Source organism: Rhineura floridana, chromosome 5, assembly GCF_030035675.1.
Source record: "Rhineura floridana isolate rRhiFlo1 chromosome 5, rRhiFlo1.hap2, whole genome shotgun sequence".
Lineage (NCBI taxonomy): Eukaryota > Metazoa > Chordata > Lepidosauria > Squamata > Rhineuridae > Rhineura > Rhineura floridana.
In genome coordinates this window covers 95,938,887-95,956,161 of record NC_084484.1, presented here as the reverse complement: position 1 = coordinate 95,956,161, position 17,275 = coordinate 95,938,887, and the positions used below count along the sequence as shown (strand labels likewise).

General features: G+C 42.8%; 1 protein-coding gene across 1 annotated transcript in view; it reads left to right on the top strand.

Moving 5' to 3' along the window:
* The window catches only part of UMODL1 (uromodulin like 1), a 67,946-nt gene that overhangs the window by 24,701 nt on the left and 25,970 nt on the right, over nt 1–17,275 (top strand). The window contains exons 6-11 of the mRNA XM_061629707.1: nt 3,424–3,537; nt 6,397–6,651; nt 7,148–7,260; nt 9,294–9,513; nt 14,222–14,359; nt 15,059–15,880. Of these exons, the coding sequence (XP_061485691.1) occupies nt 3,424–3,537; nt 6,397–6,651; nt 7,148–7,260; nt 9,294–9,513; nt 14,222–14,359; nt 15,059–15,880 (1,662 nt within the window). The remainder of the gene's footprint in view (nt 1–3,423; nt 3,538–6,396; nt 6,652–7,147; nt 7,261–9,293; nt 9,514–14,221; nt 14,360–15,058; nt 15,881–17,275) is intronic.

Below are 17,275 nucleotides of genomic sequence, written 5' to 3'. Positions count from 1 at the left end.
GGGTTTTTGTAAGTGTACTTCTAAGACTGAATACAAATAGATGCACATTCTAAGAAGTCTACCAAAATATAAAGTGGTAGGAAACATTGGTCAATTCAAATGTGCTTTGTTTTTTCATTTGTATCCTGCCCTTCTGACCTAAATAAGCTCTTGAGGAATCTCACAATAAAATCCATCTAAAACAAGATAAAAAAATAAAAACCATGCAAACGATAAAATTAAATTAAACAGCATAGAATAAAAAGAACATTGAACACAGACCATTTTATTTCCCCCAAAGTCTGGAGGGGGTGCTTTTTCTGAAAGTTGTGAAAGAAGAGACTTATAACCACTGGAGATGTTAGTGAGGCTGGCTAACCATGATAAATAACTGCTCACCCAAATGGTCTGTTGGTTTAAGCTAGCACTTTCCAAGTGGCACAATGGATTCTTACCTCCAGGGCTGGCCCCAGGCATGCTGGAGCCCTTGGCCTGCCCTGGGCCCTGGCACCCGCACGCACACCCCAGCTACCTGCCTACCTACAAGGTGAGTGGAGGAGCGGGAGGTCGGGCAGGAGAGTGAACGGTCAGGATGGTGGGTGAGCGAGCAGAGGGGCCAGGGGGAGAGCGAGCGAGTGGGGGAGGGGGCAAGTGAGCAAGCAGGGGGGGTAGGAGTTACCATGAAGTTACCATGATGAAGTTACCAGCTGAAGTTACCATGATATCAGGTGAAGCATTTTCTTTTCCTTTCATGGTTTGTGGATGCAAACCAGGAGCTGGCGGTGGGGAGGGCGAGGGAGGGAGCCAGCAAAGGCGGAGGGTGGGTGAGCTGGTGGGCAGGCAGGGGGCTGAGCAAGTGAGTGGGCTTGTAGGCAAGGGGGCGAGCAAGTCAGAAGGCATGGGTGGGCCGGCGAGCAGGCAGGCAGCTCCCTCCCTGCGATCTGTGGCAGGAAGCCTGCTGCAGAAGGGGAGCACTACTCACCCACCATAACGAGGGGCCCTTCAGGGGCCCCTGTGGGCTGCAGGGCCCTCAGCCAGAACGTCACCTGGCCACCCTTTGGAGCCGGGCCTGCTTAACTCCCACATTCACTATACGCCATTGTGACAGGAAGGCAGGACCACCCATGTGTCAATCAGCTGAAGTTACCATGATGTCAGGTGAAGCATTTTCTTTTGCTTTCATGGTTTGTGGATGCAAAGACACAGGAGTTTGCAGGTACTGCCAATCCACTGATTGGCAATGCCTTCAAACTCCTCTTTCAGCAGGAAGCCACATCTTCACCTGCCCTACACCTAGGATTATTAGGTCTCCGGAGTTTGCCCGGAGACTCTGGATTTTTGGGGTCCTCTGCTTGTCTCCGGGTAAGTCACCTAAATCTCCGGAGTCTCAGCTTTTTTTCTTTTTTTTAATTAAGTTTCTAGGTGGTCTGGTTCTTGAGATATACACCACAATGTCACCCCCAACTTCTGTTAAATGAGCTTGTAGCTGGCTGCTCTAACCAGGGCCTGCCCCAGGCATGCCAGGTCCCTTGGGTACCAGCCTGACCTGGGCCCCTCCGCTCCCCCTCTGCAATCTGTGGAACTTAACCATCCGCAGACCGCAAGACAGGAGCTTCCGCGCCGCCTGCCATCCCCCTGCTATTCCCATGCTTCACCTACCTTTCCGTTGTTTTTTGCGGCGTGCACAAGTTTGCCATCAATCAAGATGGTGGCCGAGGTTTCCCGAAGAGGCTGAAGCCTCTGCCGCCATCTTTGTTGATGGCAGCAACGCGCACATGTAGCACGCAATTGTTGTTCCCAAGCTGCTGCCTGTGAAGGTAGACCAAACCATGTGTGTTTTCTCTCTGTCAGTTATTAGTCACTGGAATTGGGTTGGCTGAGTGAGTTTATAGTGGCCCACCGGGTAGACAGAAAAAGGTAGAGTATCTTCTTACACTTATTCATTTCTCAAACCTCTTTTTGAAGTGAAGGGTCAAATCTAAAGAAGTTTGGAGCAGCCATGTTAAAAGGTAGGGGCAGGGCATTCCAGTCAGGGGGTTGCCAGCCCTACTTGGATATGGATATCTAGTCAAGCTTTACCAACAGCAGAATCCAAACCATATCTGCTGAGAAGTAAGTCCTATTGAGTTCTATGGGGCTTAGTTAGTGTGTTTAGAATTGCAGCCTTCAGGGGCATCCATCTTTACTCAAGCGCTTCCATCTAATGCCTCCACAACACTAGGCTCCTTTCTTCCTACAGTGGCCTTCTGGTGACTGGCCTGGCCTGAGGTCATTTAAACTCTTCCTGCCTGAAGCAAGTAGGCCAGATTAAATGTTTCCTACCCTGGCTCCATCTTTTAGATAACATTTCTTAATTTCCAACCAGAGAAATGTTTTTGTTTGAATTGTATACTCCAAGTAACTGTGGTTGATACTTAATGTATCATGCTTAATGACATCACTCAGGCCCGCCCTGTGACATCACTCAGGCCTGCCCCTGTGATATCACTAGGGCCCATCCCATAACATCACTAGGGCCAGCCCCTGAAATTTCAGGGTTTGGGATGCTTCTGACCTGGCAACCCTACCCACACCCGATATCCTATATAAGGACTTAGGGAAAACAGCCTTTGTGAGTCCCATGGGTTTAAGCAGTGTGTAGCATCTGAAGTGAAGACATATGGAAGATTGCAGGGGCTGCTTCCATGATTAGAAAAATGGCAAGATACAGTGTTTTCTGAACACAGGTGTAGCTGTTGCGATCTTCTGTGTCCTCCATTTTGCACAATATTGGGTGGCCGGGGGACAAATGGGAAATCATTTACAATGTAAAGTCTACATCAGCTTTATGGAACAACTACAAGGCAGAGCCACCACTGAGAAAGCCCAGCTCTTTGTATTCATCAGCATTGCTTGCAGTGACTGGGACACTTAATCGGGGCTTCTCCTGAGTACATAAGCTTATGGAACGGTACATAAAGGCGTTATTAAACCAAGTCAAACTAAATATATATATGATAGCATTCAATGTCCTCTACAGTTGAAGTAAAAGAAACACCCTCATTCCTCATCCATAGGCCAAATGTTAAATTGAAAATAGGTAGAAGTTAAAGGTAGATTTTAGTGAGCAAGGTAAAAGCACACACCATTGTCTCCATATCATTACACCAAATATACCAGCCCTAGTCAGCATGGCCAGTTGTCAGGGATGATAGGAGTTTTAGTCCAACACCACCTTATTGGCTACCCTTGATATATACTGATATCAGTTTGAGTCTTCCCATGCTCACACTTAAATAGCTAAAACTCTACTAACACCACAAAGAGGGCATGGATAAACAGAAGCATTCCACGCATTTTGTTGCAGGTTCCACTTGCTCAACGAACAGTTAAAATAACCATGTTTGAAGAGGTTAGTTCTAAGGATGCTTGTTAAGTCTGTCTTTTTTCTTTCTGATGCTACAGACTTTGCTCCAGGTTCACCAAATGTTCTGCTTAAAAATAGAAATTCTTCTGTTTTGGTGACAAATTCAACATCTGCATCACAAGAAACTGGCACATCAGTAGATTCTGAATGCTGTAAGTTACCTTTTCTTTTTAAACTATTATTAAATGTTACATCTACTTTGTCTATTTTTTGGCTCATTTTTTCTCAGAGGTAGTATGGAGGGGAGCACTACACAAACAGAAAGTATATTCAAAACCCACATATAAGGATGCCTTACATCTCTCCTGAAGACTGGCTGAGCTTTGATATCTACAGTGACATCTGGTGGCATGTAAAAAGAATCATGCCAACCATTGCAGAATTCTTTTTTACAGGCTGGTTTAATGCTGTTTTCACTGTGAAGACAATGAATTTAAGCAACGGCCTTGAAGACTGATTCAAATGTGCATGTGCAGCACATGATAAGCAGCTGAATGTGTGAATGGTTCCACTGAATGAGGTGTTCTTCAATGGCAAATTCAGATATGCAAGTCTGAACACTGATGTTGCAGTCAGTAAACATGTATCAAAAGTGTGGACTATACAACTTGTTGTGAAGATGTATAAGATAAAGCTCTTTGCCCAGTAAAAGTAATGCATTTAGAAATGACCAATAAAAACTGGGATGAATTCATGAGATGGTGACTTTTGCAAGTTACCTCACTGTGGAGGTCCTTGTGGTCCGTGGTATGAGAGGTGATTTAAATCAACAGCTCATGCTACAGGCTTGCTTTTGAGGCACGTACAAAATAACAATAAATAAACTGGCCACATGACAAAATATTTGTGACATTGGGATACATGTGGGTTTCCAGTCCACTCTGAGGTAAATGCAAAAAGTCACCCCAGGGTAGGAAAGTAGTTGTCTGAATTCGCTTTAGTTCCAGCATATCACACAATTAGTTTATTGTACAAGTTTCTATGCCATCCTTCAGTAGAAATTTGCCCGGCAGTTCACATAAAACGAGATCATTAATAAATAATAACATCAATGGAACCAATTCATAAACCAGTTAATATTTTGTTTGTAAATACACTTGACCATTTTAAGGCTGCAGGTTAACATTTGGCACAGTACACAAAAGTTTCCCTGGGAAAGTCTTTTCCCTTGAAAACTGTTTCTTACAGCAAAATATTCTTTGAGAAATGTACGTTCTCTAGCAATGAAGTACTGAAGCTGATGTCTTTTCTGTGTTGTTAGTCACTGCTTGGGGAATTTTAATGGCTTGTATAATGGTTATTCATTAAATGAATTCTAATTCATTTAAGCTAACTGAGTCAAGAAATTTAGATTTGCATGAACAAATAAATATGATACTGCTATTTAACTCCTATCAAGAAAGACATAGTATATATTTTTTCAGTTTTGCATACCACAGTACTATTTACCAAACTCCTCTGAATTGTCTTTTAACACAGTTCTGAATCATGTTTCAGTTACAAACCCCAGAATACTGTTTCATTGTGGCTAATCATTAAATGCTCCCCCATAGAAATATTTAAAGTTCTATATTTCTTAAGCTTTCTAAAAAATGCAGATGTGTTCATCTTGTGACAATCAGTCCCGGCACGATATTTTGCTGTCTGAAGTAGCACCCAGTTGGTGCCTCACTGCCCCGCCCTCCAACTAAGGTTGACACTTCAAAAGTCTTGTTCCTCCAACTTGACACCAATTCTTGCCTTTATCTATCACCTCCTCTTGGTGCTGTCTGAAGCAAATCATCTCACCCTATTGCATTGTGGGACTGTCACTGATGGCCAGTACTTTGGATTTGAGAAATGGAATGCTGTTCAGGTTGAGGGCTATTTTTCTCAGTACATTTGTATCACACAGGAATGCTGCCACAAGTCACTCTTATATTTATTTTAAGTGAGGTGGGAATTGTCTCTGAGAAGAATAAAAATAATGCCATGCAGTTCCTTGATCTCATTTCAGTAGTGTCCAGATGTTGTAATGTATTGCTTTACACTCTCTTTTTCCCTGAGCAGTGCAGAGTTTCAGAGCAGTTTTATAAGGTCTGTTTCCTTTGGAGGAAAGAGCCCAAGAAACCTACGGTGGTTTGCTATATCTTTCAATTTACAATTACATATAATTTAGACAGATAGCAAGCATATAGGCAGATGATTCAGCTACTCCTAGCATATTTTAGTCCAAAAACCAAAGCATCAACCCTGAAACCCCTCTTCTCCATTACATCTCTGTGCCCTTAACAATCTGAGTGGTCAGCTGTTACTCTGACCATTCAACCCCTGGGGCCAACAGTAAACAGTCCCACAAGTCCCTCATATACATGGAAGCAATCCTGGAATATAAGGGACATGGGATATATTTTATATTGATAGGTGCTTTGTTGATTTCAATGGAGGGGCAGTTCTGCACATTTTTGTTGAGGTGGATAGAGCATTTCCTGTCTCCAGATTCTCAAAGAAATGCATATAAGGCTGTAAACTGAGGCAATAAGAATTCAGGGTTAGCAGTGATAATAAAATAACTCAGGTTTCCCCTGTAACTGTCTTTACCTCACTTGGAGAACCACAGACAAGTGAGCAATGAAAAAATAGTGTAAAAAGGATACAACAGATGTATAGCTATGTTTTTTTTTAGTTTAATTCTGAAGTGTATACAATTTTAGTTTTTATTTTGTGTTTGATCTTACTGTAACCTAATCGGGGTATTTGGAATTGGCTGTGCTAAAATGCAACTGAATGAATGAACAACTGATTGAAACAGGATTAGCGTTATAAGTAGTCAATGTAACAATCTAAACTGATGTCAGAAAGCAATTTTGTATAAATGCACAATGAGTTTGTATCCCTATTATTACTTAAGGGCTGCAATTGTATGCACACTTAATTTTGAGTAAGTCTCATGGAATATAACAGCTTACTTCTGAGTGAGCATACATAGTAAACATGCAAGTGTGGTAAGTCTCTTGTAATTGCTATTGCAGATGCTCCGGATATTAGAAACCACAGGATCTTCAGTGTTACCAGCACCGGTTTTGAAGTGTCTTGGAGCATAAATTCCATACGGAACCATTCATTCCAAATAGAAGTATACAAAGGCAATCAACTTATTCAAGCAATGGAAACCACTGATACGAAACTAGATGTGTTCAGTCTGGAAGCAGGCATAATGTACAAAGTGAAAATCAGCTATGAAGTTTGTGGCAAAAACATGGTCTCATATCGGAACGTGAAGACAGGTAACAATCACTTTAGAAAATTATTTCAGTTTTCTTTGCCTATTTTCTTAAACATGGAGCCATCATTCCACCCCCACAACCCACACTCAAATTATGTTTCACTATGAGTGAGCATGCATCTTTACTGTTTGGCAGTGCAGTCAACAGATGAATGCAGACATCCCATTTGAATTTGTTGTGAAATGGGTGATTCTTAAATCTCTGAAGACTTAATTTTGGGAGTTTGGTTTTCCTACTATAAATCTGGACTGTCCCAAATATCAGGCCCGTATTTTCGATCAGGCCTTCAGCTGTTTAAACATCTCTGCTCAGCCCACTTTAATGTGTCACTGCAGATTGGTAGCTAATCTTCATTTTTAATTATTGGTCTCTCACAATTAATAGATTAGTCACATAGATTAATTTACATTTGAGCTTAGATAAGTAGTTTGATTGATCTGTCTGTGAAAATCATGCCCTTATCTCTATATCACTCTCTTAACATTGTGTCTTTTAGATGCTATGATATTTGGTTTGACAATAAGGATTTTGAATTATAACTTCACGGATCAGTTGCTCAACACTAGCAGTATAGAATATCGGACATTGTCCAGCATTTTGATGACTGAGGTAATACTAAAAAATGTACATATTTAATTTTTTTGGATTTTTATGGATTGCAGTTTTCCCAGCTACCAACTCTAATAATAAAAATACCTTATTTAACAGGAAATTATTAAATTTGATTGTTTTAATGGGAGGGCACTCTACTTTCCTTCTATGTTTGGAGCCTCTTCATGCATATGATATATAAAGGAGAGTTACCCAATGTGTAAATATGTAATGGAGGGTTTTGAAACACAGTTAACATTGTCTTTGACCATCTTTTGATGCCAGTTTAAAACATTTCTATTTTCCCAGGCTTGATGAGAGATATTTTATCAGGTGTATCTGTTTATTATCATATTGTTGGGGAATGTTTTGGCATTTTTGGTATATGGGACAGCTTTGATCATTGTTGTTGGCTGCTGTTTGATATTGTGCTTTTACTATAGATTGTGTTGATTTTGTTAATGGTTTTTAAATTATTACCACTCTACGGAAAGTGTGATATAAATCTAAATTATGTATGTGCCATTTTGTACATTCAGTTCAATGGTGGGTGACAATTTTCACATCTCCTGCCTTTATTAAAGTGACTGGTGAAACCCTTATTGTGCAATAACAAAGCAATCCAAACCCCCTTTGCACTAGACTGGGGAGGGAGATTGGTTTGGACTGGGTCTGAGGCCCCTCTGCCCAGCCTCTGTTGGCCTCCCACTGGCCGCCCCCTGTGGACTGATGTCTGTGTTACAATGCTGGTGTGGAGCTCCCCCTTCCCCCCATCAAATGTTCAGGTGGAAGGAAGTGGTGACGACAGGATCTCTACCAACAGAAAGCCCCCAAAATGAGGTGGAGTTGAGCTGGCCTGGGATGTACTGATCCCAAACAGGCCCTGTTGCCATTACAAAACAGCTCTGTGCCTTATCCAGGCCTGATGACTGTGCAGCAATGTGCCTCCCCTTCCCCCTTCTGTCCCAGCTGCTGTGCGTGGCTGGACTTGGGTTGTAGTAGCAGCCCCAATGCTCTGTAAAGCCCCACCAGACTGTTTTGTGGAGTGAGAGTTAGGATTGCTTAGTGAGATTGCCAGCTGACCAAAAAAAACCCCTGGCCTGGTTTCATGCCTTTAACAGAAGTTTGATGTGCAAACATTACAAGGTGAAATTTGTGACAGGTTGAATATAAAAATTATGATCTGTTAATGTCTGCACATGAAACAGCTGTTAAAGACAAAGAAGCAAGCTGGCAATCCTGGTAGGTAGGTGGGCTCCCTCTGCATGCTATAGGCACATGCCATCAATAGCTTGCTGTATCAGAGTACATGATGTGTATAATAATGTACTAGTGGAGTGGTTCCCAGGTGTTCTTCACAGACACGCCATGGGCCACCAAAATGAAGCCCACAGGTCACTGGTGGTCCATGGACCACAGTTTGGGAACCCCTGTACTAGGGAGTTATTATTCAGGAACTACAATGTCTTTGCCTTCTGGTCTTTAAAATTTGACTCCTGTATCATCCAGAATTTACTTTGCTAGGATAACTCTCTGCCATTATTAAGGACAAGGATAACCGTGGATTTCGTATATCCTTGAAAAGTAGTGATGGATAGAAAGAGAATACTATAGGACATAGTATATGGGGTAGAGCAATCCAACTTTTAAACTGGTCCCAAGCTGTTAAGGCTTTAAATACCAATAGTAACACCTTGACCTTGTCCTGATAACAAATTGGCAACCAGCACAGACATGTGAGCAGTGGTGTTATATGTCTCACTCCTGGCAGCAACTGTGCCGCAGCATTCTGCACCAACTACAGTTTCTTGGTCAAGTGCAAGAGAACCCCCACTTAGAGGGCATTGCAGTAATCCAATTATGTAGAACCATCTGAAATAATGTAAGTATCAGGTAGTTTGATGATCAGACCTAACTTAATTGCTATACTGGTATGGGTGCACCACAGAACTCATGCTTTTCTATAAATACTGAACAGAGAATATTAAAATAAAATTCAATGTATATACTCGTTATATTAAACTAGCAATAACTCTCTCATCTGTTTTCAGATCAGAAATTCTCTTCCTTCAAATATGTCTGCATTGTACACAATGGGAAAGCTGAAAGTGCAATTGGATTCTCTTAAAGCTGGTAGTATCATTGTGAGACTTAAAATGATAGTAGAAGACCCACAGTTTCCGAAAGACTTGTCTGCATTTGATCCAATGATTTCATCACTGTTCAAAAGTTCTGCATTCCTTGTTGACCAAAATAGCACTGTGGTGGAAGGTAAGCTATCTTAACTTACATTAGTTAATCAATTATATTACAGAGGAAAATATCATTAGGTCTGCCTGGCAAAATGTCACTCAGGTATGGCATGATGTTGGGTAAGTTTCCTCTTAAATATAGTGAGTTTGGACTTTGAGCTGATATCTTGCTTCTTTTATTTGTACAGCTATAGTAATAATGGGTTTGCTATAATATCAAATGCTGTGAGATATTCTAAAGTGATTGGTAGCCTGTAACTAGTTCATATGTGAGTATTTGATAAACTGAAAGTAGTTCAGAAGTATTGTTTTTCATGAGTATTTAGTAGTTTGTAAGTAGTTCATTTAAATTGTTGTGTAATATATTAAATGGTCTGTCATGATTGGAGGAAGATATGAGGAAGGAAAATTATAGGAGCAATTTGCATCAATAACATTAATTTATCATCCTCCTCCTCATCATCATGATATTTATATCCCACCCTTCCTCCTAAAGAAGACCAGGGTGTAAAACAAAACAATTTAACAGGCAAAAAAAAAATCTAAAAACAATTAAATCTTCAAAAAACTGAACTGTAACTGTTTTCAACTGTAACATCTAAAAATAGCTACAAATAAAAACATTTAAAAAACAGTTGCAAATAAAAAACATTCTTCTGTTCAGTGATATCTGGATTGCCAGGAAAGGTTTCCTTCATCCGTCAAATGTCTGGGTAAACAGGAATGCTTTCACATTCCTCCTAAAAGTCAACAATGTTGGGGATAGACACACCTCACTGGGGAGGGCATTCCACAAATGGGGAGCCACCACTGAAAAGGCCCTGTCAAAGGTCAATGGCAACTGGGCAGTCTCCGGTGGTGGCACCACCAACAAGGCCTTACCTGCTGATTGTAGGTCTGAGATGGCTAATACTGGGGAAGTTGCTCATTTAGCATCTTTACAAAAGTCTTTAAAAACGTTTCTTAAAAAAGCTTTCAAAACATCTTCTAAGATTAAAAACATTTTAGAAAGAAGGTTTAAGAACATATTAAAAAGAAATTCCAACACAGACACAGACTGGAATAGGTCTCAACTTAAAAGGCTTGTTGAAAGAGGAAGGTCTTCAATAGGTGCCGAAAAGATAACAGAGATGGCGCCTTTCTAATATTTAACGGAAGGGAATTCCACGGGGTAGGTGCCGCCATGCTAAAGGTCTATTTCCTATGTTGTGCAGAATGGACCTCCTGATAAGATGGTATTGCAGGAGGCCCTCCCTGCAGAGTGCAGTGATCAACTGGGTCTATAAGGGATAAGATGGTCTTTTGGGTATCCTGGTCCAGAGCTGTATAGGGCTTTGCACACCAAAACTAGAACCTTGAACTTGGCCCGGTAGCGAATGGGCAGCCAGTGCAATTCTTTCAGCAGCGGGGTCACATGTTGGCAATAACCTGCCCCAGTGAACAGTCTCGCCGCCACATTTTACACCAGCTGCAGCTTCCGGACCAACCTCAAGGGCAGCCCACATAGAGTGCATTACAGTAATCCAGTCTGGAGATTACCAGTGCATGGACAACAGTGGTCAGGCTATCTCAGTCCAGAAACGGCCACAGCTACTTTACCAGCTGAAGCTGGTAAAAGGCACTCCTAGCCACTGAGGTCACCTGGGCCTCTAGCAACAAAGATGGATCCAGGAGCACCCCAGACTACAAACCTGCTCTTTCATAGTCAGTATGACCCCATCCAAAGCAGGCGGTAGACCAATTATCCGAACTCGGGAACCACCAACCCACAGTGCCTCCATCTTGCTAGGATTCAGACTCAGTTTATTGGCCATCATTGAGCCCACCACCGAGTCCAGGCAGCAGTCTAGGGCTTGCATGGCCTCTCCCGATTCAGATGTTACAGAGAAGTAGAGCTGGGTATTGTCAGCATACTGCTGACACCTCGCCCCAAATTTCCTGATGACAGCTCCCAAGGGCTTCACATAGATGTTAAACAGCATGGGTGACAAGATGGTACCCCACAGCACAACTGCCAGGGAGCCGAAAGACAGTCAGCCAATGCTATTCTCTGAGAAAGACCTTGGAGATAGGATTGGAACCACTGTAAAACAGTGCCTCCAATACCCATCTCACCAAGTTGGCCCAGAAGGACACCATTGTCAATGGTGTCAAAAGACGCTGAGAGATCAAGTAAGAATAAAAGAGTCACACTTCCCCTGTCCTTCTCCAAATAAAGGTCATCCATCAGGGCGACCAAGGCCAATTCAGTCCCATAACCAGGCCTGAACCCAGACTGGAATGGGTCAAGATAATATGTTTCATCCAAGAGTGCCTGCAATTGCTGCGCCACAACCCTCTCAATCACCTTCCCTAAGAAGGGGGTATTTGTGAACGATTGGTAGTTGTCACAAACCAATGGGTCCAGGGTTAGCTTTTTCAGGAGCAGTCAGATCACCACCTCTTTCAAGCCAGCAGGAACCACTCCCACCCACAATGATGCGTTGACCACATCCTGGATCCACTCGGTCAAACCCCCTTGGCAAGCTTTAATAAGCCAAGAAGGGCAAGGGTCGAGAGGACACATTGCTGGTCACATCATCGCAAGCACCTTGTCTATGTCATCAGGCCGCATCAGCTGAAATTGTTCCCAAGAACTTGCAGCAGATGTTGCACTGGACACCTCATTCGGGACTACAGTAGATCTGGATGGTGATCAAGACTGCTACGGAGGTGAGCAACTATATCCTCCAAGTGCCTTGCAAACAATTCACAATGGGCCTCCAAAGGGTCTAAAACTCCATTTCCTAGAGTTGATGTCAACAGATCCCTGACAATATAGAAAAGCTCCACTGAACAGTTACTTGAGGGTGCAATGCAGGCAGAGAAGTGGGCCTTCTTCGCCGCCCTCACCACCACACAGTAGGCACTGTTAAGATGTTTTACTCATGCCCAGTCAGCCTCACAGCACGTCTTTCACCACTTGCACTCTAGCTGTCATCCAGCCTGTTTCATTGCCCTTAGCTCACTGATGTACCAAGGTGCAAACTCGGCTCCACAGTGCCAGAGAGGGCACTTGGAGGCAACCGTGTCAAGAGCCCGACACACCTCGCTGTTCCACAGCGTGACAAGGGCTTCAACAGGGTCACGGGCTCTATCTACTTGGAACTCTCCCAGGGCATTCAGAAGTCCTGTGGATTCCATTAGTCTCCGGGGGCGGACCATCTTAATCTGTCCACCACCCCTGCAAGGAAGGATCGTAAGTCTAAACTTCACCAGGAAGTGGCCTGACCATGACAATGGGATGACATTCCCCCCTATCTCCAGACCACCCCTTCCTCCATCTGGAGCAAAAACCAAGTCGAGGGTGTGCCCTGCCCTATGTGTCAGGCCAGTGACAACTTGAGACAGCCCCATGGTCGTCATTGAGGCCATGAAGTCCCGAGCTGGAACACTAGAGGCATCCTTAGCATGGACATTGAAATCACCCAGCACTATTGTTCTGGGCTCCTCCAACACCACAGCAAAGATGGCCTCTGCAACCTGGGCAGCAAGGTGGACGGTACACCAGCAGCAACCCTAGTTTACTGTCTCCTTGACCTGACACCAGGTGCAGGCCCTCACATCCAGCTCCAAGACAGAGTGGTTTCCTGGTGACAGAGATGGAAGTTCTGTAGGCCACAGCAACTCTTCCTCCCCGTCCCTGCAGCCTGTGCTGGTGTTGCACTGAGTATCCTGGTGGGCAAAACTGGGTCAGATCAACTCATCCCAGCTCACCAACCCAGGTCTCAGTGAGATATGAATATGAGAACTGAAACACAGCCATTCTTTGAAATTCACACTTATCTGAATTTTGCAATGCAGTTCTCCAAGCAATGTTTACAAAAATGCATTTGTTAGGGGAAAGTGTTAAACATAACCATGAAAATAATATACAAAAATGTATTATATTCAGAAAAATTGCTTCCATAAATGTGTACATTAGCCAAAACTTCATACATAAATGTCTGTGTTAAGAGAAATTTGCATTAAAATGCTGAAGAATTTTCATGAGGATTTTTTTTAAAAAAATCCACAAATTACTGCAGAATTGTAGAGAACTGAATTTAAGATAGAGGAAAATGAGAGAACCGAAACTGACAGATCCTTCCATCCCTACTGTTGCACTGTTCCTCAGAGACGCTAAATGTTAAGTCAGGAAAGTGTGGGGTGGGATCTGATAGACCTCACACACACTTCAGAAAGGATCCAAAAGCAGTGAGATGTTTGGTTACTTTCCAAAGTCATTGTGAGGTCTCGGAGATCACCCAGGTTTGGATGAAGGGGAGGGAATCTTGCCAGAGTAAAAAATCTACTTGAAAGTTCCATGGTAAGTTAGTGAATGCATCTGGGGACATACAAAGTAGCACAATATTTGGTTTCTTAGTATACTGTAGTCCTATTCAAAAGAATATGTAGGAGCCATGGAGGCAGGCATGCTGACCTTCTCCCCAGTATCTCCACATATACCACTCTGCCCCTTTCACTCAGGAGTGGAAGGGGCAGGTTCAGCATGTATGGGGATGTTGGAGAATACAGTTGTTGCACACAAGTCTGTGCCTCTTATAGTTTATGCCCTCGTGTTTTCTTTTGAACACCTAAAGAGGGCTTCTGAAAACCAGAAAAATTACTGCAATATTTCTCATTCTAGCCCACATTAACCTAACCAAATTTGTTTTGTTTATTGAATTTTTGTTCTTGAATTACAGACTGGAATGAATGTGCATCGGGAGCAGAGAATGATTGCTGTATGTATGCAGAATGTATCAATACAATGGGCTCTTATATGTGTAGATGCAAGACAACCACAGATGCCAATCCATCCCGATCTGGGAGAAACTGTGAAGGTAAGAATCAGACCTACTATTCAGTGGAGGGGTTGTTTCTTCCCATTAATTGAAAGGGATTCTACTAGCCCCCTTCACACATTATTCCAAATGAAGGGGCTCTGTGTGATTAAAGGGATAGCAGGGCCATGTGGGTGGCCCCACCCCCAGCATTGCAGCTTCTCTCCTAGCTCCACCCCTAACCTCCACACATTGAGAAAGGTTCTGAAGGGGGAGCCATCTGTACTTGTGAATGTGATCAGGAGCCTTGTGTGACTGGGGAAGGGTCAGAGTTCAGTGGTAGAGCTTTGCATGCAGAAGGTCTCAGGTTCGATCCCTGGCATCTCCTGGTAGGGCTGAGAGAGAAACTTGTCTAAGCCCTCAAAAGCTACTGACAATCAGTGGAGATGGCATTGAGGCAGATGGACCATTGGTATGACTCAATATAAGGCAACAGTTTCCTAGATTTCTATGTACCTTTTCTCATCTTCTGGAGGTCAGGGGATGAATGACTGCAGTGTCAGCAGTGGGGCCAGCAGCACAGCCCTGCTTGCTGCCCTATAAGTACATGCAGCCCCTTCCTATGGAATAAGATGTAAAGGGGCTAGTGTCTCATACTTACTATTAATTGATTAATACTGGTACAATAGTTTCATGTATAGTTGTTTACTAAGGAAATGCCACTCATATGTTGTTATGTTTTGGTTTGTTGCACTTCAGGTGAAATTGTGGATCCAGTTACAGAAATGGTGCCCGCATTGGAATCAGGTGTTACAGAAGGACTGCCTGTGACAAGTGCCACTACTCTAGCAATGTCAGAAATAAAAGCAGTGACTTCATTCACTTCTAACTCCACTGAGACAATAATATTGCCCTCAAGTGGGACCCAAGAGTCGAGCACTCTTCCAACAGACAAACCCCTGTCAGCATCTCAGAGAATGAGCACTTCAGGGTACATCATGAGCAATAACACCTTGAGGACCTCAGAAGCCTCAGCTCTTGTGACAAAAAAGTGGGACAATGTAACTACATCAGGGTATATCAGGAACAATAACACCCTGAGTACCTCAGAAACTCTTGTTCTGGTGACAAAAAAGTGGGACAATGTAACTACATCAGGGTATGTCAGGAACAATAACACCCTGAATACCTCAGATACCCCTGCTGTGATGACAAAAAAGTGGGACAATGTAAGTACTGCAAATGAAAATTTAGTGGAAGAGGGATCAACAACACAAGAACATCATAACTCTTCATTGTTCATGTTTCCTGGAGTTTCAAATACTACAGTTTATCCTTTTGTGAGACATGAGTCTGTCAGAGAGACAAGCACGCCTGGCCTTATAACAGAGAGAAGTTTTCAGAAAGATGCAACTTCAGCCTTGAATGTAACACAATATCCTGAACTTCATGCTCTAAACCATACCCTGAATAAAGAAATGAGGAAAGATAACAGATCTTGGTCTGAGGAAAAATCACCCACAATTTTACCATCTTCTTCTAAGGAGTATACAGTTTCCTCCCCTCCCTCAGATTGTGGTGGTGAGTCTGCCTTTACACCAGAACTTTCCTTGAAGTAAATTGGTTAGTATGTAAAGAAAGACATTTTGTGTGTGTGTGTGTGTGTGTGTAAGCAATGTAAGGGAATGGCCACAGGCTAGACTACACTCATCCCACTGAAATCAATAGGACCAAAGCGCACAGGTAAACACTTACATTCCACTGAGACTTAAGGACACATTTTTCTCTTAATTTCACTCAGTCATATCTCCTGTTTGCAAAGTGCATGTCCAAGGTACAGAAAGAAACTGTGGGTCTCAAAATGAAAGAAGGGGAGGATCTTACAGATGGAAGACACTACAAAGGCATACAAAATAACCCTGTTATCCTCCCACAGCAACCTAAAACTGGCAGGGAAAGAGTGTGCACATCCACATACCTCACGTTCCAGTGAACATTAGCAGCAGAGAGCAACATGCAGCCACAAACCCTTACCCATCAAAGTTGGAATTAGGCAGAAGGAAAGCAATGCCTTGCTGCTTGCTTGTGCTTCCCATCACACTGAGGCATAAGATGTGACCAAACTATTGTTAAGAGATTTGTATCTTCATGCAGATGTTCTTTAGGAGACCAGGAACAGTTCTGCTTCCCCAAAGGATCCTTTAAAACGGTGAGAATATCCATTCACAGTGTAAAACAGGCATGAGAAACCAATTAGGCCCACAAGACCTCTCAATTTAGCCTGCAAGACCATTTTTCCCAGGGAAAGCTCACCTGTTACTCATATGATGTCAGGCATGCACAGGTAAAGCCATGGCTGCCAAGGAGCAGTCAGGAGCCTTAGAGTGCACTCACAACTGTTCCTTTGTAAGCATGGCTTGCATTTGTGCATTTGGTGCTATCTAAACTGGATTAGTAATGTACAAACATGCCTCAATCCAGTCCAACATTCATTGGCACTTTTATCCACTATTTTCCATTCTGTTGTAATTGTTTTATTTGCACAAGTGATGCATGTTATGGCAAAAAAAACTTAATTTCACATATGGGGTCTGAACTGGCAGTGACTGACCAGGAATGAGACCTTGGGGTCATAGTGGATAGCTCAATGTTGACCCAGCTGTAAAAGAAATTTCATGCTAGGGCTTCCCATAGGCATCTGGTTGGCCGCAGTGACAACAGGATATTGAACTAGATGGGCCACTGGCTTCATCCAGAAGGTTGTTCTTATGTTCTTACATCTTTCATCCATTTCATTATTCACTGGTGTGGAAATACACATTTTTTAATGTATATCGTAGTGCATGATAGACATGCGTATCTCAGCTATCAACAGATACCTACAAATTAGTTACCTTCCCTGTGTGTTGACTTTCAAAGTGAATGGATTTCCGATGGGGTAGCCCTTTTAGTCTTTTGCAGCAAAAACAACAAAGA